At 43.3% G+C, this 24387-nt stretch overlaps 1 protein-coding gene across 1 annotated transcript; it reads left to right on the plus strand.

The window, feature by feature from the left end:
* The first annotated feature begins 837 nt into the window (after positions 1–837).
* Positions 838–14233, plus strand: LOC147628703 (monosaccharide-sensing protein 2-like). Its single transcript, XM_086813932.1, has 5 exons — positions 838–1309; positions 3492–4058; positions 11578–12626; positions 12846–13033; positions 13123–14233. Exons 1-5 carry the CDS (start codon positions 1231–1233, stop codon positions 13592–13594), a joined length of 2355 nt encoding a protein of 784 aa, XP_086670058.1. The 5' UTR covers positions 838–1230; the 3' UTR covers positions 13595–14233.
* The last annotated feature ends 10154 nt before the right edge of the window (positions 14234–24387 follow it).

Here is a 24387-nt window from a genome sequence, read left to right on the forward strand (position 1 = left end):
GAGTATGTTTTTTTTTTGGGGGGGGGGGGGGGGGGGCACATCAATAACTAACTTGTCCCCATAATTTCCTTTTAATTCAGGGGAAGTGGGCACCATTTGGGTCTTGACTATGTGCAATTTTTGTCCCTTTTCTTTGGGTTTGATCACTGTAAAAACAAAAAGTAAACATTATAACCTTAGCCAAAATCTAACACACATGGCGCTTATTCATGCAGGGCAAAGGGTTAAGGTTGGGTTTGTGTAGGCTTGATTTTCAACCACTGGTTGAGCTCTAGTGGCAAGCCCAACCTCACGAAGTTCAAGTGGCTCAATGCTTAACCCACCTCCTCTAAAGTGGATCAATAGGTCACCTCATGCATTAGTAAGCTCTAGAAGGATGTGCCCACTTCACACCTATTTCTCCACCAATCGCATTGCTTCCCTACTATTTTGCTTCGCTAGCAAGGTCCTTGACACGTGAATCCAGTTGTTGTTTATTTGGGCTTTGGCACAAGCAAATAAGCCCGACTTGGTGACCCGCACAAACAAGCCCACACACATTCTCTCTCTCTCTCTCTCTCTCTCTCACACACACACACACACACACACACACTTTTTTTTTTTAGTAAACACACACACACACACACACACACACACACACACACACACACACATATACACACACTTTCTTCATTTTCAATTTGAAATGTTGATAAAAGGCGAACACTTTATTTTAAGTTCCTTTTTTGTGGGTTCAACTGCAATATAAATTTATTGATTTATTTTTCTCTCCTTGCCACTTGGCAAGACAAAAAAGGAGGAGCCCACATTGGATTTAAATCGAAACGAACCTCCCTGCCCCCTTCCTCTTCGAGCCATATCTATGCTCTCAAAAGCAGACGCACCGTCGTGGTTGGGAGCTGAGGGCATCCACGCATATACGAATGTGAGGGTCCGGCCTGCCAACGAATTATTTGCAGCCATCTGTCTACAATGGTTGACCCTGCACGCTTCAAAGGCACACACCACTCACTCTAGATTCTTGCTGTATGTTCGATCTAGCGTTCCATGTGAAGCAAGAGCACAGTCTCCTTATACCTTTCTCCTAAATCCATCCTTAATCTCAGCTCTTAATCCCAATAGTACAGCCTTTGCAACCACATTGTAGGCCATTGTCCAATTTAGGCAAGGTTTGTTTTCTCTACCCACAGAGACGGTGAAGGGCATTGAGCAGTACAAAAATCTGCAAGGATGAGAGCCACTAAGATGGTAGCTGGTGCAGCTGCAGTGGGCAATCTGCTCAATGGATGGGATAGTGCAACACTTGCAGGTGAGATCCCTGAAATTTCTCTCTCACTGTTAAGTATGACGAGGCTTTTGCATTGATTTTTTTTCCAGCTTTTTGGGCTTAAAATCTCCAACAAGTTTTCCCTCAAGAAAAAAATATCTAACATGCTTTTTTGCCTTTTTAAAAATTGATCTTTGCATTGTTTCCAGAGAAGAGATTTCCCTTCACATGTTTGGGGAATTTTGGGCACTATAATAGAGGCTTCCTAATATGTGTGAAGCTAATGATCTTTCACAGTCTTAAATCTATAGCTGTATTGTGGTCGTACAAGTTAAGTATCTGTGTGCTTTCTTCTCTGGTTACAGAGGACGTCGGAAGATCAACACATGCTAGTGTGAGGCCGCCAGATTCGGGGGGCCTCCTGTGCATAGAGGAGCGGCGGCCTGTCCATGTGGGGGCTCCATGCCCACAGCCTCACCCTCCCAGCCTCTTCCAAAGTATGGAGTAATTGTGAGGCAATGCTGGCCGCCCTATCAAGGCCTGTCCACATGCAGAGGGAGGCAGACGTGGGATAAACTCCAGCAACCACTGCACAGCCTGGACCTGCATGATTTGCCCTCCAACAGAGGACGTAGTAATAAAAACTTTTCTAGTCACATTGATGGCATTATAGGTTATGGATTCAGATCTCAGTTCAGTTATAGTCTTTCTCAGTATATTTATAAAGCTACACATGATTTCCTTTAGCTTTCAAGCACAGAGCCCAAACTTCTTCCAGCTCTGTCTTACTGCCTTTCTCTCATGAAGGCTTTGCATTCCCATTGCCCTGTGAGAGATGCCATTAAAATGAGCAGATGGGCATGGGCGTGCTTTGGCTATGGGCAGCTTCAAGCATATTTGGGGTGGCCTCTACCAGCGAAACCACTTGTGTGTGTGTGTGTGTGTGACAAATCAGTTGTGTGTGTGTGTGTGTGTGTGTGCACGCACATGCGCGCATCTCTAGGCAGGATTAATCAAAGTTCTGAGTCACAGTTAGTGGCTAATGGAGATGTCCTCAAGCCTATATAAAGGATTCAGTCTAGTTTTTGTCTAATCACTTATCTTGTCATGATGCCGTCGTTTTGGTCATTTATCTTACTCACATTCTTGCATTTCTTGTTATGTAAAAATGTTGATTGTAATCCATTTCTACACACCCTAATCCTCTCTAGGCATAGAATTCAAGTTGGTATCAAAGCCAACCATGATCCCTTGATCATCTAATGAATCCAAGGACAACTCTAGTTAGCTAAATCATTAGTATCCTGATTAGCCATTACATCTAGCGCCTGTTTGCTTTTGTAATGTCGTTGTTCCATCACCAAATATGAAAGGCTTGTACATGCCAGCTCATTTAAGTAGCCCACATTTTAAGGTTCAAAAAATTGAACACCTCTCTGCCTATTTTACAGATCTCTTAGAGTAGCAGACTAAGCGAGAGAAGGCCTCTCCTGATGTCACATGCATCAGGCTTCAGATGCATGTGTCATCACTGGTGAGGCAATGCATAGGGTAGATTATGTTACAGGCCATTGTGAGCCCTAACTGTATAAAGGGACAGGGCCATTGTGTGTACCATTAAGCATGCATTAGGGTAATGTAGGTGCACACCTATGATGGGCCATTGTGTACCATCAAGCATGCATTAGGGTAGTGTAGGTGCACACCTATGATGGGAGATACTGGTGGCGAAGGCAACATGCCGAGGAAACAGGAGCAGTTGAATTGGGCCACCCTAGAGGAGCCCTGGCTAGGTGACCAAGGGCTGTTCAGGGGCTGAAAGTTCTCTTTTTGGGGTCCCCTACAGCAGGCCACAGGATGACCAGTTGGAAGGAGAAAATTTCCAGTATAAAGGACCCTCTAACCCCTCATTCGAGCATTCAGCGTTCTCAAGCCCTTGGCCCTTTTGAAGCAGCAAAAGACTGCTGCATAATATTTTCAGAATCAGCAGCAAAGTGGAGGAGATACTCATTGCCTACAAATCGGAAAAATGTACTTGCAGATTTGGGCCACGGGGGGTAGGGTTAGTACACTTTGCTTTTTCTTCCAGTTTAAGCTGTCTATGCTTTCCTTGTGCAACTACAAGGTTGATTACTTTCATTATGTATGTTCATGTAATAGACAACATGGCTGTACATGTACAAGTGCCTACTTAGGAGATTATGTATGGTTTTCACATGTGCAGGTGCTTTGCTCTACATAGATCCTGAGTTCAACTTGGACGTACAGCCAGTTCTGGAAGGTTCTGTTGCAGCTGCTTCACTTGTAGGTGCTGCTCTTAGTACTACATTTGCAGGGTCAGGAGCAGATTGGCTTGGCCGACGCAAGATGCTATGCATCTCTGCAACACTATATTGCATTGGTGCTTTACTTATGTTGTGGTCACCGAATGTTTACATGCTCTTGGTGGCCCGCTTAGTAGACGGTGTCGGAGTCGGATTAGCTGTGACAGTGGCTCCTCTGTACATATCAGAAGTGTCTCCAGCAGAAATACGTGGAGAGTTGAATACATTACCACAACTTTTAGGTACATCAGGGATGTTTCTGGCATATTGTATGGTTTTTGGCCTCTCTCTTACCAACAGTCCCAATTGGAGGATGATGCTAGGGTTCATATTCATCCCTTCTTTCATCTATTTGACTCTTGGGCTCTTTTTCTTGCCCGAGTCTCCAAGGTGGCTTGTTAGCAAGGGCAGGACAAAAGAAGCCAGGCAAGTTCTACAACGGCTTCGCAGTAGGGAAGATGTATCAGGTATTTTCTTATCACTTGTTTTCTTCTGTATTTGTAAATTATGTTATGTTTGTTTAGGCTATGAGCAGTCTTGGGCTGCAATATTATTTTTGTCAAGCATGTCTTGTCATCATCATCTTGTGCATCAACACCCATGGTGATTGTGACTACCTGTGCCTTCATTTGTCAGGGTGTATGGTCCCATCTGTTTACAAAACACTGACTTGGAAGACTTGAGAACTTGACCCTGTGTATGAAGAGTGAACCAGACAAACAAGGTATCAAGAGGTGCTATGGAAGGATCTTAAGGCACACAAAGGGGCGGGAGACCATGTCACATGCCTGGCTCCTCTCTAGGCTAGTATAAACACATTTAGTGATTTTTATGATATTATTTTTGAGCTTGCAAAAGACCTACTGATGAGTAGAGCTAGTTGGACAAGTATTTTGCTTATAAGTAGGGTTCAGTTCAGTAATTAGCTTTTAGAGTTGGATATGCAAGCCTCAGCCTTAGAGCAACTGTTTAACCTAGTTTCCAATTTGCTCGCCAAAATCGTGGAGTGTACTTAGGATCATGATTATTGACCATCTCTTCAGTATAATGGTTCTATGAAATAAGTATCCAATTCATGACACTAATTGTAGACTGTGTTGAGAGAAACCTAGCCATCTTGGTCAGTCTATCCACGACTACCCAGATAGCATTATGTCCCCGAGGTAACCCAACGGTAAAGTCCGCACCCGCTCCGTTCCGGCTGCTGTTCCGTTCATCCGACAGCTCTCCGTTCCGGCCGTCAGCGCCTCCGCTCGCCAGCGCTCCGTTCCGGCCGCCCTCTCCACTCCGTTGCACCCGCCTTCGACATTTCATTCCGGCCGTCCGTTCGCTCCCGCCACGCACCCGCCAGCGACTCCAGCGCGTGCCCAGGTAACGGCTCCCGCCCGTTCCGACTTGCCTGTGGCTTCCGACTCCAGTGCCGTGCTCGCCTTGCTCGTACCGCTTCGTACGCTGTTCGCGCCCGGCGCCCGCCTCCGGGCCTGACCGCTCTCTGCGCCACAGCCATCGTCTGTGCTGAAGCCCAGGCGGCTGCCCTGCCGTCCAGACCACAGACGCCATCTTCACCTACGGCTGCTCCTGGCGGCTGCTGCTCGCTCGTCGACGCTGCACCTCCGGCAACCCCCTGCCACTCAGCCCACCGGTGGCACCACACCTCGACCTACATGCGCTTGCCTGTTCCCACACCTGCACCTGGCCTAACGCCTGCAAGAGAAGTCCCTGCCATCCGTGCTGCACTCGCCTGCAGGCACTTTCAATGTGAGTGAAAATATGCATTGAAATATTCAATTTTTGCAGACACTTCTGTGCAGGTCAGATTCAAAGAAAAATTGCAGGTGCAATTTGGGGGATTTCTCAATTTGAGGCAAAATTGAAAACTGCAATTTTGGGGTTTTCAAAATTGAGGTCAAAATCAGCAAATTGAACCTCTTTCATTTGCAGAAATTTGGGGCTTTTGTGAAAATTGGCCAATTAGATGCACATTGAAGCGATTGGAGTGCATAAAAATTGGGGATTTTCAGATTGGAACATGTAATTGGGCATTACAACTGCGATTTGTCGCGTATGTATACACATTGTGTGTAATTGGACAATTTGGTGTAGGTTTACACTTGTTTTGGTTTGCAGGTATACATTTGCACAGGACATTTGGTTGCTTGGCAGTGCACATTGGTGCTTGGTTTGCTTGCAGGTATATTTTGTTGACATGACACAGAATGCTACAGATGTATTTGGTGTGCTCACCTAGGAGGACAAGCTGGATGGATCTAACTACTCCCTCTGGAGTTTCATGATCCGTAATTTGCTGGTAGCCAAAGGGCTTTGGGGCATCGTGTGTGGTGATGACACACGCCCACTTACCATACAGCCAGCCACGCCTCAAAGGGGAGGTGCTCAAAGAGCTTCTGATGTAGAACCTGCTCCCACACAAGAGCAGAAGAGATGGGACTCTCTAGAGATGCACAGGCCATGTCATTGATAGCCCTTTCAGTGAAAAGGACTATTATTTCGCACATTCGTTCTTGCAAGACATCGAAGCTTGCATGGGACACATTGGAAGCAATGTATCAGGTACGCAACGAGGCAAGAGTTGCCTACTTGAAGGAAAATTGGATCTTCTTTCTATGGATGAGGGTGACTCCATGGCGGATCATCTCACCAAAGTGAAAGATTTGCAGGAACAATTGCTCAACATTGATGAGGTTATCCCAGACAGACAGATGGTCACCAACACTCTTCATTCTTTACCGCCTTCCTACTTGGGCTTTCACACCTCTCTCAACCTCTCAATGAGAGGAGGTGGTGATCCCGTCACTTTTGAAGAGCTCGTGGGTTTACTCTTGCAGGAAGAGCAAACTTATCGAGCAACCGTGGTGGAGACAAGGCATTTACAGCCAAGGATAAGGGTAAAGCAAAGAGCTTTAGGCATGGAGGACAACAGTCTAGCAAGGCTGGTCATGGACAGCCCTCTTCTGGTGGTGAAAAGTCTGACAAAGGGGATGCAAACAAGCCCAAAAAGAAGGGCAAATGTCACTACTGCCATAAGCCTGGACACTACATCAGTGAACGTAGGAAGCGGATTGCAAAAGAGAAAAGGAAAGAAGCAGGCAATGCAGTAGCAGACTCTTCCGATGACAAAACACAGCAATCAGCTAATGTAATCCAGGAAGAGTACACTTTTTTGGTCACATGCACTAGTGACACACCAAGTGCTTCAGACACTGATATGTCTTGCATTGCATCTGACAGACAGAATGCATCATGGTATTTTGATAGTGGTGCTTCGAGCCACATCACTTCATGCAAAGACGTATTTCAGCACTTGGTTTATGCTTCAAATGGCCGCACTGTATCATGTGCAGATCATACCACATATCCAGTAAAAGGAATTGGAAATGTCATACTTATTGCAGCCAATGGTGCCAATATTTGTATGAAAAATGTATTGTATGTTCTAGGGATAAAGAAAAATCTGCTCTCTGTCTCAGCCATAAACGACCAAGGTTTAAAGGTTGAATTTGAAGATGGGAAGTGTTTGGTAAAAGACCCATCAAAGGGTTATGAAATAGTCACTTCTGGAACACGATACAAAGGCTTGTATAAGCTGGATAGCTATGACAAGCGCACTTATGATGCAAATACAGTGGCTGCCTACACTCCTGCTATGCATGATGAAGAGCTGTGGCATGCTCGTTTTGGGCATGTAAATTTTCAGAGTTTGATGCTTTTGCAGAAGCATCATATGGTTGATAATATGCCGCCTCTTGAGTCTCCACCAAGACATGTATGTGAGGGGTGTATTTTGGGAAAGATGCAACGAAAACCATTCCCCAAAGATGGAGCTGTTAAAGCTGAAAGTAAATTACAGCGCATACATAGTGATGTATGTGGTCCAATGCGGACACCATCCATAGGGGGGCATCTTTACTTCATCACATTCATTGATGACTACTCCAGGTTTGCTTGGGCTTATCCCTTGAAAGCGAAAGCAGATGTGTTTACATGCTTTCGACACTTTGTAGCAATGGTTGAAAATATGTGTGGATGTAAAGTCCAAACACTCCGCTCAGATAGAGGTGGAGAATACATGTCAAATGCATTCAAGGATTATATGCTTCAAAAGGGCATCAAACACCAATGTACTGTGCCTTATACACAGCAGCAGAATGGTGTAGCTGAAAGGAAAAATAGATCTCTCATGGAGATGGCAAGATGCATGGTGAAAGCACAAAAGTTGCCTCACAAATTTTGGATGAAAGCTATAATGTGTGCAACTCATGTGTTGAACAGGTGTCCAACAAAAGCTTTGAAAACCATAACACCATTTGAGGCTTGGTATAGCCGAAAGTCAACAGTGGATTATATGCGTACATTTGGGTGTTTGGCATATGCACATGTGCCAGAACAACTCCGAACAAAGCTAGATGACAAAGCAATTAAATGCATTTTTGTGGGCTACAGCAATGAAAGCAAAGGATATCGTCTTTATAATCCAACTACACGAAGGATTTTTGTCAGTAGAGATGTGGTATTTGCTGAAAATTCAGAACAGCCCATGTACAGCTTGTATAAAAGCAATGATACAGGCATACAGGACATGTTTGATGGACTTTTACCCATTGCAATTAGGGGGGATTCAGATCAGCCAGCCCCTACACAAGAAAATCCTCATGTAGAACATGTGGAACAGCCAGCCATTCAGCCTCCTTCTATGGAAGAAGTGGAAGATCTTGTCAGGGAAGAGCAAACAGCCATAGACACAGCCAAGTCAGTGCCAAGATGGTTGCTGAAAACTTTGCAAGAAAGCAAACTTGCAGCTCCACTCACAGGTAGAACAAGGGCTAGTTCCAGCCATGCTTTGAATATACATCGTGGGAGTCTGCATTAGGAATGGGTAGTCTCTTTGATTCAGAAGAGCCTTCTTCTTATGAAGAAGCACATGAGAATGAGCATTGGTTGCAAGCTATGCAAGCTGAAATTTCTTCTATCATGAAGAACAATACATGGGATCTTGTGGAATTGCCTAAAGGCAAGCATGTCATTGGAACAAAGTGGGTGTACAAAGTCAAAAGAAAGTCTGATGGTACTATTGACAGGTACAAAGCAAGACTTGTGGCTAAAGGCTACTCCCAGAAAAAGGGAATAGATTATGAAGAGACTTTTGCTCCTACTTCGAGAATGACCACAATAAGATCAGTGATTGCATTGGCTGCACATAAAGGATGAATAGTGCATCAATTGGACATCAAAACTGCATTCTTAAATGGGAATTTACAGGAGGAAGTATATGTAAATCAGTCCATTGGTTTTGTAGTTCCTGGTGAGGAACATAAAGTATGCAGGTTACACAAAGCATTGTATGGGTTAAAGCAAGCTCCAAGAGCTTGGTATGATAAGATACATGCTCATCTAACCAGCCAAGGTTATGAGAATAGTCCAGCTGAAAGCACATTGTATGTGAAGAAAACCGATGCCGATATTCTCATAGTCATCTTGTATGTAGATAACATGCTCATTATAGGAACTAGCAAAGCACAAATTTCAGATTTCAAAGCTGATTTGAAAGCTGAATTTGATATGTCAGATTTGGGGTCTTTACACTACTATCTCGGCATACAGTTTATGCATACAGATGATGGCATTGTTATGCAGCAAACTAAGTACATAAAAAGTTTGCTAAAAAGGTTTCACATGGATGAATGTAAGCCCATTTCTACTCCGGTAGAACCAGGTGTACGGCTTACCATGCATGATATTGGAGAGCCTTTTGAGGCCGGCATTTACAGCCAGGGAGTAGGATGCCTCATTTACTTGTGTAACACGAGGCCAGACGTATCTTTTGGGGTGTCTTTGTTGAGCAAATTCATGCACAGCCCAGGCACAAAGCATTGGCAAGCAGTCAAACGCATTTTTCGTTATCTTAAGGGTACCCTGGATCTTGGTTTGTTCTATCCCAGGGGGGCAGCTTGCAGCTTTATGCATACAGTGATTCAGATTGGGCGGGTGATTATGATACTTGGCAATCCATCAGTGGGAATTGTTTTTTTCTTGGCAGTTCATGCATATCTTGGTTGAGTAAAAAGCAACCCACTGTTGCTACATCTACTTGTGAGGCTGAGTACAGGGCAGTCTTCACAGCTACAGTAGATTGTGTATGGTTGAGGAGACTATTGGATGATCTTTATGAGTGTCAGCAGACACCCACCACCATTCTCACTGATAGCCATAGTGCTATGGCCGTGGCACGAAATCTTGTATTTCATGCACGTACCAAGCACATTGAGATTTATTCTCACTATGTCAGAGAGAGGCTACATGCAGGGGAGATCAGTTTATCTTACTGCCCTACACAGGATAATGTTGCAGATCTATTCACGAAGGCTTTACCTCGAGAAAAGTTTGAAGCTTTCCGCAAAGCTTTGGGCTTACTCTCATACAGAGAGTGATCTTCTACCGTGTACAGGTTCACACTTCCACTACAGGGGGGATTTGTAGGCATATGCTCACTTATGGTAGTGCTATGTGTGAACAGGGCTTAACCAAGGGCACTTTTTCCCATGTGGTTTTTTCCCTTGGACATCAAGTGTGAAAGGACACTCTAACATATAATATTTTGTACTTCTATATTATATGGATGTGGCACACATGCAAGGGTTGACTTGCATTTTGTGGATACCACACTTTTGGCTCTCTCTCTCTCTCTCTCTCTCTCATTTCTGTGTGTGAGCTTCTCTACCCTGCACCTAACCCTAATGTGCAGGTTTGTGTGTGTGAGTGTGTGAGTCCAACACCCAACAATTTTCAGTATATTAATAATGTACAAAAAGGTACAAACTCTTGCCATGCCCTAGGCTGCCCTTAAAAGGTGATCTTGACTCTAAATTGTCCTATCCTACTGATCCAACCCATAAGGGACTGAATGAATGATACAATTCTTGGCTGAACCTTTTAGAGGTACTTGGGACAACTCCTTATGCTGGCGGACTGCTATTGGCCAGCTGAAAATACACAAAATATTGTGCCTGCTGCCGACAACACCTGAAGCTCTCTGACCAACCTACTGACCTGTTCTTGCATCCCTAGGATGCCCTTCGGTTGTCCTCCAGTGCCCTGTTCAAGCCCTAATTCCTCTGTTTATCTGCGCAGCCCCTTCAGGGATTAGCCATGGGATGAGCATGTCCATGTGCATGCACATGATAGATACCACATCTAATAAGTTTGGCCTCACCTTGCCACCTGCATGTGATTCAAGTATTCTTACATAGCAGAAAGAGACTTACGAAATTACTTGCTGGCATCCATGAGGATTGCTTCTACTACTGAATTGTTCACCAATTTCAAGAATCTAGTAGTGCAGAAATTTTACTGGTTTGCCTGTTACTATGGCTTGCTTTACTGAACTCTTGCAAATTTGGATCAGCCATTGATTTGTATGTTAATGTAACTGCGTATGTTGCATGTGTGACTACTTTCGTGATTGATTGTTGTTAAGATGCTCAAATTGCAGCTTCAGGACTGAACAAGATACATTTATGTGTTTGTAATTGCATGTATGCATGGTTTTATGTGTCTTTGTTACCAATTTAGGCGGCCTTTGAGCTGTGGGACTTGTGTATCACTCAAATTTCCTTCTACTACTCAATGAATAAGGAAGGGAATCTCAAGTAATATAAGCTACTTCAGGATAAATGAACCTTAGAATCCTTAGTATATAGGGCTCTCCTAGAACATGTCTTAAAGCTTGGTAGCGTTTTTCATCTCTCTCATCTTTACTGCTAGGACGTCCGTAGAGAGCAAGAGACAAGCCAATGGTTGAAGCTTGTTAACTGTCTTGCTCATGGGTTTCACTTGGATCTTCTCTTAGACCAGGCCATTGAGCCAACTTTAGATTTCTTTTGCTTGTTAGTGCTAGCGTTTCAACATTGTTGAGTTTGCCTGTTCATTTACAAGCTTAGTGTTTGAGCCTTTGTTTTTGCTTTTGGTCAGGAGAGATGGCTCTTTTAGTAGAAGGTCTGGGTGTGGGAGAAGATCCGATTTTGGAAGAATATATCATCCAACCGGATTTGGTGGGAGACCTGGATGATGTGATTGGCAGTGAAGAGGACTCTCACATAAAGCTCTTCACTCCTGAAGATGGGACTGCATGGATTGCGAAACCTATCTCTAGTGTAACTGGCTCCCAAGGGTTTCTTTCAAGATCCGCAAGCATCATTCAACAGGGAACTCCACGGCTTGGCAGCATTCCTTTCATGGATCCAACAGTTACCTTGATGGGAAGCCTTAAGGGAACTTTTGCTGACCATTTCCATGGTTTTGGAAGCATGAACAGCCAAGGCCAAGGACATAGATTTGAAGCTGTTGGTGGTGATAGAGAGGATGAAGAGAATGCAGGAAGGCCACAAGAAGCAAATGGTTATTTCTCTGAGGAAGATGTAGGTGACGTAGATGGGGGTTTGACAAGCCCTCTACTCTCAAGACATAGCAGTGGCCATTGGGAGGATTCAGATCTACATAGAGTCGACTCTTTAACTGGCAGATCTCTATCTAGGGCAAGCTCAGCATCAAGGACAGCCTCTAAATTTATCAACAGAGTTTCTCATGATGCGGTGCCGTCTAGCATTGCACCACATGGAAGCTTCATGGGGTCAGTTGGGAGCACGGGAATTGGTGGTGGCTGGCAGTTGGCTTGGCAGTGGACAGGTCCTGAAGGGACTGAAGGCAGACCTGGTCAAGGGAGTTATAAGAGGTTATTTCTGTTTCAGGAAACTCCTGCTGCAGATGGGTCTCGAATGGGCTCTACATATTCACTTCCTCGTTTTGGTAGTACAGTGGGTGAGGTGGAGTCTATTCCAGCTGCAGCTATAGTAAGTAGGCCATCTCAATATGGGAAGGATATCTATTTGGAGAACCAAGTTGGACCTGCATTGATACACCCGGCAGAAACGGCTACTAAAGGGCCAGCATGGTCTGATCTGCTTGAAGGTGGTGTGAGGCAGGCTCTCGTCGTTGGAGTGATTTTGCAGATTCTTGAGCAGGTAATGCAAGTCTGTCTTGGGCATTTGCAAGTGATTAGTTTTACCAAGGGACTTTACACATCTCTCCTTGCCTATCTGATGGGTGGGGCTTTGGATTGGGAAATACCCTGTTCATGAGCAATGCGTGGGGGTGATTACTCCTTTTTCTTGGGCATCGATGAGTGTGTAAAGCCCCTAAAATTGCTTTCAATGTGCTAACCAAGAGTACTTTTTCAATAGTTTGGTGGTATCAATGCTGTTCTCAATTTCACACCGGAGATACTTCAGGAGTCAGGTGCAGAGGTGTTGTTGTCTCGAATGGGCATTGGATCTGATTCAGCTTCCATTCTAGCCAGTGCTGCTACCAATCTGGTGTCCATTCCATTCATCATAGTGGCAATGCGGCTCATGGATGTAGTTGGTCGGAGGTATGCTTTGGGCCAACTTCTTCCTTTGATTTACTTTCTCACACTCATGCCTTTTTTCTGATTGAAACTGAGCTTATGATTGATTGCAGGAAAATCCTTTTAGTCACACTACCAATCTTAGTGTTAGCTCTACTGTCTTTGATCATCATCAACCTTGTGCCCACGAGTGAGGCTGTTTTTGCTACAGTGTCAGTTATGAGTGTTGTTGTGTATGTCATCTTCTTTGTAACGGGTTTTGGCCCCATTCCAAACATGCTGTGTGCCGAGATATTCCCAACAAGAGTCCGTGGGGTTTGCACTGGGATTTGCCAGGCTGCCATGTGGATAACCAACATCTTGGTGACTGAGCTCTTTCCGGTCCTGGATTCGTCCCTTGGTATTGCAAGGACATTTGCATTTTTTGCAGCATTTTGCTTCATAGCCTGGATATTTGTCTTCGTGAAGGTGCCAGAAACGAAAGGGATGCCATTAGAGGTAATTGTGGAGTTCTTTGCTATGTCGGCTGCTGGGAAGAAGAAGCCAGCAGAATATGAACATGCAGAAAAGGAAGTGGAGGTGTGAGATGGGTTAGTTCCTCTAAGTAGGGCTACATTCTTGATGGGTTTTTGTGATCAGCATTGGAAAGACTTTCTGAAAGAGGCATGCATGGGGCCATTCACAGAACAGGGTGGAAATGCAGTTTGCAGAAGGCTTTGGCAGTTGAATGATGGTTGCCATTGATTTTTTTTTCTTTGAACGTGGATACTAATAAGGAAGGAGAAGCGTAAGGTGCATTTCTGAAGAGGGGGAGGCGAGGTTTTGGCTCCGTGATAATCTATAGTGTGTAGTCACACAGGTAAGAAGTAGGATTGATGTTTGATTCCAACAACAGGATACCTTTTTCTTCAATGACCATTCATTCCAAGCAGATGATAGCATTGTGACTATTATCTTCCAAGAATGGGATTCTAGCCATGCTATTCTTTGTGTGATTTTTGGGGGCACAGTGAACTCTGGCATTGTCCGGCTCGTTTGAATCAGTGACTGCATAAATTTTTGTTAGGTTTTGTTCCACAGTTTGTCCTCTAAACCGATGTGAAGCTGGTCAGGTCCAGCTGACCGACCACTTGCATATGGTCAAACTGTGCTTTAATTGGTGTGGGGAAGCCTGAAGGGGTATTATTGCTATGATTTTTGAAACGGTAAATCATATTAAAACTCAATAACGGTAACAGTGTCTGGTAACTTGCACAAAAAGGTACTCGAAGTGATCCATGGTTGCACTTAATACAAGATCGTAATGCAATCCTAGCCTTAAACTACTGTCTTACCACCTCATATAGTACAAGTCCAGAATCTTGACAATAATGGCTCTACTAAACACATTACAGCTAACCATAGGTGGCTGGACTTAGGCATACTCCCACTCCTCCAATGTGATATGCATGTTTTCATCTTGTGCCACTCTCTCCATCTCCTCATATAGGCTTCCACCATACACTAATTGCTGTTGAAAAGGGAAATGCTTGATAACCAATCAAACATTAAGATTGATGAGTTGTTTCGCCACGATCGCCAGATCATGCAGGATCACACTACAATCCTTGTCTCTAGGCATTGCTCATTCTTCTGTCAAATAAATCAACAAAATAAGCACAACTGGTTTGTTTAAGACCTGATCATTTCGGCTTGTCCAGATGCAGTAGCAGGCTAAGCCACTAAACTATTCCTATGCCTAAATCAGTTGTGTTTTCCCTTCACAGAGCATGCAATTTTGCCATGGCCTTGGGCAGCACCTAGTCTATTCTTTTCAATGTATCCATGTCAGCAATGGCGTGAAGCACTATGCTTTCCATACGCGTTTCGAGGCAAACCTTTCAAGAACTTGTAAGCTTTCAAACTGATTCTGTGGCTATTGAAAAGTAGGAGTATGGCCCAAGCTTCATTGGGGTTGTGGATTGCTCTCATCATTCATTTAGCATTCAGTCTAATGGTTAGAGCTGTAATATTGAGAAGGCCAAGTCCTCCCCCTGCAGCTTTTCGTAAGCAACATATGTTTCATTTGGCTTTGGCTGCTCTCCTCTTACCATCTACAAATCGAATGACACGTCTTGAGCACCCTCTCTAGTTTCTTCAAGGGGTCTCCACCCACCAATACATAAAGTATACCACACTAGCCAACAAAGTCTTGTTTGACAAAATTTATTTCCCTGCCATACTCGAGTGACTACTTGTAGCATTTCTTTATCACTTTTTGGAGTACCCATTTCCTTATGCTGGTTAAAAGTACCTTGGCTTTCTAACAATTTGATCCTTTTAAACCCCATGGTATTGCACATGTTCTTTATTTGGTGAAGGATAGCCTATAATACAGTTTTGGTAGTTTGGACCATTGGCCATAAATAATGCATAAGTCTATTGCTGAAGCCCATGCTTCCTTGAATCAGCCCCTCATAAAATGATGTTTCTTGGCAAAACTCTATTGAGATCAATGCAAGCTTATGAACCCACCATCAAGAGGTCTCCCATTTGGATATTCTCCTACCCAGGTATCCAGCTTCTTCAATCTCATGCCCCTGCTTTTCCAGTGATCCCACATCCATGCAGTCAAGTCTAATGACTTAGGGTTGTGTGATTGATACAGTACACCACCATGATACTCTTCATGCTAGACCTATTCTTAGCATGTACATGACTAGCTCAGCTCGGAAATAGAGTCTCTTACTGCCACTAATTGTAGGTTCAAATTTATCTGAGAAGATCTCTTCAGCATCATCCGTGTTAAAGCTACTGGGTTCTTCAGATTGGAGGCGCTCCATGTCTCCCTCCATTCTCTGGCCAAACTTTGGGGATTTTTGCTGTTCTTGCTCACCTTCAGAAGGGGTTTTTCGTACAGTACCTTTCCTTTCAGCTTAAGAGGTGTTGCCACTACTTTTTCTGGCTTTCTGCCTACACAGATTGGATGTTTGTTTGTTTCCAGTCGTTTTTGGTGGTGCTGATTGTGCTTTGCTGTTAATTTATGCTTTGATTTCTTGCCTGTCATCCAGGGATCGTGTCTTTCCTCTCTCTTTTATCCGTTAGACATCTCTTCCATGTCTCTTCCCCTCTCGCCACCCTGCCATACGGAGCTCGTGGATTGAATGCGGCACAGAATTTCCCTCACAAAGGGCTCAAATCATGGAGGGGGTTATTGCTACGAGATTGCACATCTACTGCAAGGATCATGTCAGAATATCTCTATCAAATCTCCATAGAAACTCATACTACCCTTGATTCTCTTAATCACATCCATGAATCTCTCAATCGTATTTTTACCTTCTTTACAACTGTTTGAGCGCATAGGACAAAAGTGGCAACTCGTGTGTATTTGACATTTGAGGGGAGACGTGTGTTTTCTTGATTAAATTGAGGCAAGGGTCCTGCACATTGTTATATATGTGTGTGACCAAACGTTGTGTGTATAATGATCAACATGTGTATTTCTGGCTAAGGAACCTGTACACATGTGGCGGCCCATATATTCTTTTTGAGCCCTCAGACTTTCAATGGGAGGCTGGGCATTTGTAAATATGAGGCCATGTATACAAGAAATTTTCAACAGTGAGAAAAGACACAATCTCATTATCATAATTTGAGCTTGAGTCTCTTGAGCTCTTGCGGTAATAGCTTGCATAGCTCCTTCTCTCTTTGCTCCTCATCTCTCGAGGAATCACTAACCACCACTAAGGTTGAAGCCTTTAGCTTCCTCAAATTGCTGGCTTCCACCCAACCTAGCATAGACCCTTGCATTCTTCACTTATTCCCCTTATGCAAGGCTCAAGAGTTCTCCATTTGGTGAACATCTTTGGCACCACTATCGGGGAACTCTTAAGCCTTGCTTGAGGAGAAGAAGTGAAGAATGCAAGGGTCTATGCAAGGGTTTGGTGGTAGCAGCCAAGCAGAGCCAACAAGCAAATGCCAACCCCTCAATGTGAGGAAGTCAAGGGTTTAGTGGCAGCAGAGCAACCAATAAGCAAATTCCAACCCCTCAATGTGAGGAAGCTAGGGGCTTCCTTACATCGAGTGGTTGGCATTTTCTTGTTGGTTTGCTGTTGCCACCAAACCCTTGCATTTATCACTTCTTTCCGTCGAGCAAGGCTCAAGAGTTCCCTAATAGTGGTGCCAAAGATGTTCACTAAATGGAGAACTCTTAAGCCTTGAATAAGGGGAATAAGTGAAGAATGCAAGGGCCTATGCTAGGTTGGGTGAAAGCTAGCAATGCGAGGAAGCTAGGGGCTTCAACCTTAGCGGTTAGTGATTCCTTGAGAGGGTGAGAAGCAAAGAGGGAAGGAGCTATGAAAAGCTTAACCTCTACCTCAATGCCTATGTGCATATAAAGAGAGCGAGAGAGCATGCAATCAATAACTAATTAATAAATTAACAAGGAAGAAGAGGCAAACATGCAAGCATGCAAGCTATTACCACAAGAGCTCAAGACACTCAAACATGAATTGATAATGGAATTGTGACTTTTCTCTTTATTCAAAATATCTTATATACATGGCCTCATATTTACAAATTATGCCCCATAGTAAGTCCGGGGGTCCAAAAACTAGCTAAGCTAATATCCAGGCCCAAAAGCTATGTATATACAAATCCCATCTTAGCCAGAAATACACATATTGTAGGCTTGTCTAGATCCCATAATCTTATATCATTAAAGCTATGTATATACAAATCCCATCTTAGCTAGAAATACACATGTTGTACGCTTGTCTAGATCCCATAATCTTATATCGCTAAAGCGCATGTCACAGTTAAAAACAATGGAGGTGGAAGTATGTTAACCATATATGGGTAACATACTTCCAAATCGGAGGTGGAAGTATGTTAACCATATATGGGTAACATATCCCCCTTCCTAATTCAGAATCCATTCTCGAAATTGGCAAGGTATGGTAGGGAGTGAAATGTTAGAATTAGATAAGTGGCAAGAAGGGGTGGACCATGTGAGAAAATGGTTTGGTATATTCGCTCGTGAAGGGATGAGTGTATACTTTAGGGTGGTTCATAAACATGAGCTTGTAGTCCATTGTTGTGTAAAACTATCCATTGGGGATTTCCATTAGCCCTACAGTGACTTTTGTAGCTGAATCGGGGTCATGTAGGCTTTATTGAGTACCTGTGGTGTGTGAAGATGCACAGTCTAAGGAAAGTTGAACGGCATGCCCCATATCATTGAAGTAAGCTTGAGTCAATGGATCTAAGAACTTAGGCATGTTTAGTTAGGGCTATAATTGGCGAGGTTTCCCACTAGGTAGGGTTGGATATTATTACTTGAGTGGTTTAGCTCACAGTGTAGAGGTTGTTGGTGTTGTGGTTGTTATAGACGACAATCGGGGTCATGTAGGCTTTATTGAGTACCTGTGGTTGTGAAGAAAATTGGTCAATCTTAAAGATTGGGGAGGTTCTTATTATGTTTGCACGTTAGAAGGGAACCCATGTAATTGGTTATACCATGGAATAGCACCATGGCCCTCCCATCCACATAAATGTATGTGTATGTGGATAGTTATTGATGATGAGGCTATGGTGTAGGTTCTTGTGTATGTGAGTCCCTATACACGCAAGATGTGTTTGTGAAGTGCTAACCCCTTAGTGAATGATGGAGATGATGTGCATGAGTTGTGTGGGCCAAGATGGTGTGTCTAGTGTGTTCTCCTTCAATTTTTGAGATTTTCTCCATCTCATGGCTCCAACTTTTTTTCTTTCTTCCTTGTGTTGCTTTCTTTAATGCTACACCAACCCAGTTTGCTTTTCTTTACTCTCTTTCCTACTTGATGTCTGGATATCTCTAACATCCAAGCTCTTGCATAATTGCTTTCTTCCTTTTAGTTTCTTTCCTCATATCTCCCAACACTCCTACTTTATTTGACTTTCTTTGGCATTTACTCCCCTCATCCTTTTAAGGTCACTGTGCTTCTATGACACCCCTCTCTAGTTGACTAGGGTTTTGTTCCCTTTTTTTCCTTATGCACCAAGACTTGGGTTGGCAAGGCATGTCAAGGGCCTCAAATTGTGGTTGTGGTTTGAGTGAGGCAAGTGCTAAGGCATGTTTACCTTGGTTAGGGTGAATTTATGGCAACTCTACATAATGGATTGCTATGGTAACCTCCTTAGTGCCTTTGGTTGCATGGTAGAAGTGGAGGAGGGGGTATTCTTGTTCATGGATATCAAGCATTTTCTCCCTACATTTGGCTAAGACCTTTGCTTCTTTGTGGGGGCTTCTTTGGCTTTCCATTGCCACTTGGTAATGGATTGTAGAATCATACGGAGAAGAGGGTTTGGGTTTGGTTGAGGTTGACTTGGGCTACCTAATAAAAACTTATGTAATGAATTGCTCTAATAACGGGAGTTGGTGCATGGACGAGGTTAAGTGGTATAGTTCAAGACCGATCCACAACCAGATATATGGCAAAGTGGTGGGAAGCTTTGGGTAGCCCTGATGGTTAGTAAGCAGCTTGTGGAGGCGACATGGAAAGTGATAGGTGATGTGGTTGTGGAAGTGGTGTGGCCCCTTTAACATGAGGTGGTTGGTATATGCTATCCGCAACTTACGATTGGCGAAATTAGCAGCAGGACCACTATGGCATGATTTGCATGGGTAGATGGTGGTTTTTGGATCTTCCTAGCATGACATGAGAGTATGGTCCTATATCACAGTGTGATGTTGAGAGATTGGACCTCTTCGTAAGCAAAATGCCGACGGCCAAGGCAAGGCTATGTTCGTGATAAAGTGGAGTTGAAGTAGATGTTACATGCATGGACGCCTGTTAAGAGGTGCCTACAAGGTTAAGGATTCCCCAGGTGATGGGCCGTACCATGGGCCATGCTTGTACGTGCCATGGTCCCCCATCCAAAGATGTATCTAGAGGGTCGGCATTGATGAGGTTAGTTGAAGGTGCAAGTGGGTGCCTATGTCGTGAGTTGGAGAAGTGAAAAAATTATGATTCCCGTAGTGAAATATGCAAGTGATAGGCATGGGAAATGGGCCAAAGGTGTGCACGTGGGGGTGCACTGCTCTAGCACATAGTGAAATATATAGGCGGTGTGTATTGGCAATGGGCAGAATGTGTGCTTGTAGGCAATGGGAGAAAGGTGTGCTTGTGGGGATGCACTTCTCCAGCATGAATACTTTCTTTGACTCTCTTTTCTGCTTGATAGACCTTTTCTTGAGGAGTCAAGATCATTAGCTTGTTAAGAGGCATGGTAGTGAAGTTGCCCACAGCTACAATGGAGCTACGTGACCTTTGTGGCTTGAGAGATTTGGCATTATCAAGCTTGTGGGATAGAGGCGGGTGAAGCCAAGGCCACACAAAAGGTTCTTGTTAATTGTAGGAAGGCCCATGCGATGGGTCGTACCATGGGCTAGGCTTGTACCCACCATGGTTCCCCCGTCTAAAAATATGCTTGGACAACCACGGTAATATATCCCCCATCTAAAAATATATCTATACCCACCACGGTTGTCGGTGATGGGCTCAATGGTGGCAGGTTTGTGAGAGAGCAGTGCCTATGTTTCTATTACACGCTAAGCTCTCCTGAGCTTGTGGATATATTACATGTGGCATGCATGGGCATTGGGCAAAAGGTGAGCTCGTATAGTAGAAGCATGTAGAAGCTTCTTCTAGTGAAAACTCCAACACTCTACTTTCTTCGACACTTTTCATTTTGCTTTCTAACTCTTACACATGGTCTAAGATAGAGAATTAGTTGTTGATGTGTATGATAAGGTTGGCCAATAAGACCCGTGGCTTGCCATACATCGCCGAATGGATTCGGGTGTTTCTTGAGTCTCTTTTTGAACAGTTGGTGGCTATTTGGCCCGTTTGAGTGAAGCATAGAGATGTCTGTGTGAGAAGAAGGGAAGCATTACAGAGTTGTTATATGCGACATGGGGAAAATTCGGGATTGTCGGACCATGCCAACCTTGGGGACCTGCTAATTGAGTTAATATGGACATGAAAACACAATGTTCTCTCAATGTGGAAATTTGCATTCTCATGTATGTGAAAATATCAAAGATAGAGAAAATTGAAAGAGACCAACAAAATAACCATTTTCACATTGCCCCCTCTATGTGTACATCCCCCATTGGGTGCAAGGACATTGAAAACTAAAAAAGTTAAAAATCTCATTCACATGAAAATACCTAGTTCTCATGCACATGAAAACCTTCCACCACAACTCTCACCTGCGTGAAAACTACAAAAGTATGAAAAGCATCCATGCTCTTAGACTTACAGATCAAAACCATGTGGAAACTACAACCAAGAGTAATCACATCTATGTGAGAATCTTTGATTCTCATGGGCGTGAAAACCCAGGTTCTTGAAGCATTCGCAAAGAGATAAGATGAAAAATCAATCCCATGGACATCCATTATATAGATGAATCCCTAAACCAAAGAAACTAGAAGTAGATATGTGTGAGAATCTTAGATTTCATGTACGTAAAAATATTTCCCGTGTAAAAATCAAAAAGTAAAGAAAGGGAGAATATATTTAGGTAAGCAAGCAAGAGCAGTCAAAGAAACATTCTTGATTGTGAGAATTTTGAATTCTCACGTCAATGAAAATCGCAACCATGAAGACCCAGCATGTGTGAACATTTACTTGGCTATGAAAAAAAAGAGATAAATATTTTGAGCCTTAAAAGTTGGAGCTCTAAGAAACCCAAAATCCCTTATACCGTGTGAAAACTCAATTCTCATGTGTGTGCAACTTGGGCCATGAGAACGCAACTCTCATGTGCATGAAACCTTGGTAATTCATCAATTATAGCAACATTACATAAAGACAATCCATACCCATTGTGAAGACCATACCAACAACTTGACATGTGCAAAGAACAATAGCTGTGAGAATCTCTCCATGAGAGAATCTCCCTCATGTTCTTAATAATCTACTAGCTGCTATGTGAGCACTGACTATCCTCAAGCCGTGAAGATTTGTGCTTGTAAACTCTTGAGACTTGAGTTAGGCATGAAAATCCCTTTTGAGGGAAAGCAAATCAAACCAACCCTAGTTGGTTTCATGCCACTATTTGTTCATGTACACAGGCTTAGAGTCTTAAGATAAAACGAACCTCCTCTTATAGAGAAGAGTGCTTCAAATGATGTTGAATCCCAAGCATCCTCCTTGTAACACTCTTTGGATGATACGAGCACCCTCCTGTAAAGGAGAGAGTGCTTCAAATGATGTTGAATCCCAAGCACCCTCCTCTAAGGCAATGCTATTCAAAAGCACCCTCCTCTTGGGTAACACTATAAGAAGACCCCTCCTCTAGGGTAACGCTATCAGAAGCACCCTCCTCTAGGGTAACTGTCTGTATGATACAACCACCCTCTTGTAAAGGAGAGAGTGCTTCAAACAATGTAACACTGTCATAAGAGAGAAGTCACGCCACCTTGATAATTGAAGACGCCAGATTTTCACGCGGCCCAAAAAAAATCGAAATTTAATTTCCACGTAAAGTCCAGTTCATGGTGTGAAACACCAGTTCAACGCGGCGAAAAAAAAAACATAAAAAATCAAAAATCAAAAATTAAAATTTAATTTCCACGTGAAGTCTGGTTCATGGCGTGAAAATCGTTTCACGACATGAAACACCAGTTCACACGGTAAAAAAAAATCGAAATTTAATTTTCATGTGAAGTTCGGTTCACGGTGTAAATCGTAAAAAACAGCGCGAAAACGATGATGACGAGCCATATTCGGGCTACTTTTTGAGGGTCTAGAGGACAAAATCACGAATGACTTAGGAAAACAAAGTTGTAGTACTCCAAAAATACTACAACTCCCTCATACAGAGTTTTTTAAAATTCCTTTTAGAACACCCTCAAAAACGTGCTGCAAAACAGGGAAAAAATTCTCGAGAAAATTTTTCATCTTGAGACAATGATGGAAAACAGGTTTTAGGACCTCCTCTTCCATCTGGGAAGTTCCTAGCATATACTTTTTTTGGAAAAATATCACGTGCATATAGCGAGAGCTAATTAGAGCAAATGGACACTCGTTTGATCCAACGAAGAGTACACCAAGCCTCTTGAGGCTGTAAAACGGGCTATGGGAAAGTATTTAAATTTAAAAAAAAACAAACAAACTGTGAATGCTCATTAAGGAGCATCTAGGCACTCAAACATGGTCACGATAGAGGGATTGCCCAAGGATTACACAAGCACTGAACCCAATGGTTGACATCTTCGAGCCATTGAGATCTATGCCACAAATTCACCTCCCAATGCCATTGGCCATGCCTATAACAAGCGTGTCATCGGGTTTTACATCCCTTGTGACTTCGATTCCACCAAGCTTTGGTCCCTTGCCTAACATTCCCGCAAAGCCTATAAGTACCAACCCTTTCCTGGATACCCACACCTTGAACATACTGAATAGTCTAGGAAGGGAGGTGGCCCAAGGACTCACTGAGTCTCTTCCAACAAGAGCACTCACATACAGCCTCAATGATTTATACAGAAATACGGCTGTACAAATTTTTAAAATTATGGGCAAATATGACGGAACAACAGACCCTATTCAATTTATTCAAATGTTTGAGCAAAGATGTGAAGCCTTTGGAAATCCCAATTGCCCCGCTAAGGTACATGCGTTGAACTTATGCTTAGAGGGAAAAGCTAGTCGATGGTTCATCGCATTAATGCCGGCGATCAAGACCAACTTCAAAACCTTGAAATCAGCCTTTATACATGGCTTTTCCAGACAAGGTGATCGGGTGGAGTGCAGTAACAGAACTTTATTCAATTGAGCGTCAACCAAATGAATCCATTAGAGATTTTATCATTCGGATAAAACTCTTAGACTCACGTTGTGAGTCATGGGAAAAATTAAACGATGTTCAATTGAGGAGATGTTTCATGATGGGCTTGAAGAATAACAGCTTACACAACTTGATCATTGTATCCAAACATTCGATCAATTTTGTAAAGAAGAAATACCTTTAGATGACACCATGCTAGAAGATGATCATGCTATGAGATGTTCCTCATGTAAACCAAGTGAAGCAATGGCAAAAGAAAGATCAATCTTGGAATTGATATTCCCAGAATTTTATGTAGCCTTGTTTAAAACCTTACAGCCAACATCTGTAAGAGAGGATGAAAACCTTCAAAACCAAACATCCTTAATGCCTATAAAAGTGACGAGCGAAATGCCTTGTGTTGAATGCAATCACTAACGACCATCCCAATCCTCATTGTGCATACAAGGCACTTGTTCTACTATACTGCATATATTGTAAAACCTTTGACCATGATACGAAAAAGTGTCCCGTTTCATCCCCAAACAATGGACTCAAAACCTCCACCTCTCGTGCAC

Source organism: Cibotium barometz, chromosome 19 (genome assembly GCF_041138505.1).
Source record: "Cibotium barometz isolate CiBa-2024 chromosome 19, ASM4113850v1, whole genome shotgun sequence".
Lineage (NCBI taxonomy): Eukaryota > Viridiplantae > Streptophyta > Polypodiopsida > Cyatheales > Cibotiaceae > Cibotium > Cibotium barometz.

Excerpts from the sequence above, each read along its gene's own strand:
- LOC147628703 (XM_086813932.1), top strand. The coding sequence starts at position 1,231 with ATGAGAGCCACTAAGATGGTAGCTGGTGCAGCTGCAGTGGGCAATCTG. Across the intron at positions 4,059-11,577 it reads CAGTAGGGAAGATGTATCAG|GAGAGATGGCTCTTTTAGTA; the intron begins GTATTTTCTTAT and ends GCTTTTGGTCAG. Across the intron at positions 13,034-13,122 it reads ATGGATGTAGTTGGTCGGAG|GAAAATCCTTTTAGTCACAC; the intron begins GTATGCTTTGGG and ends GATTGATTGCAG.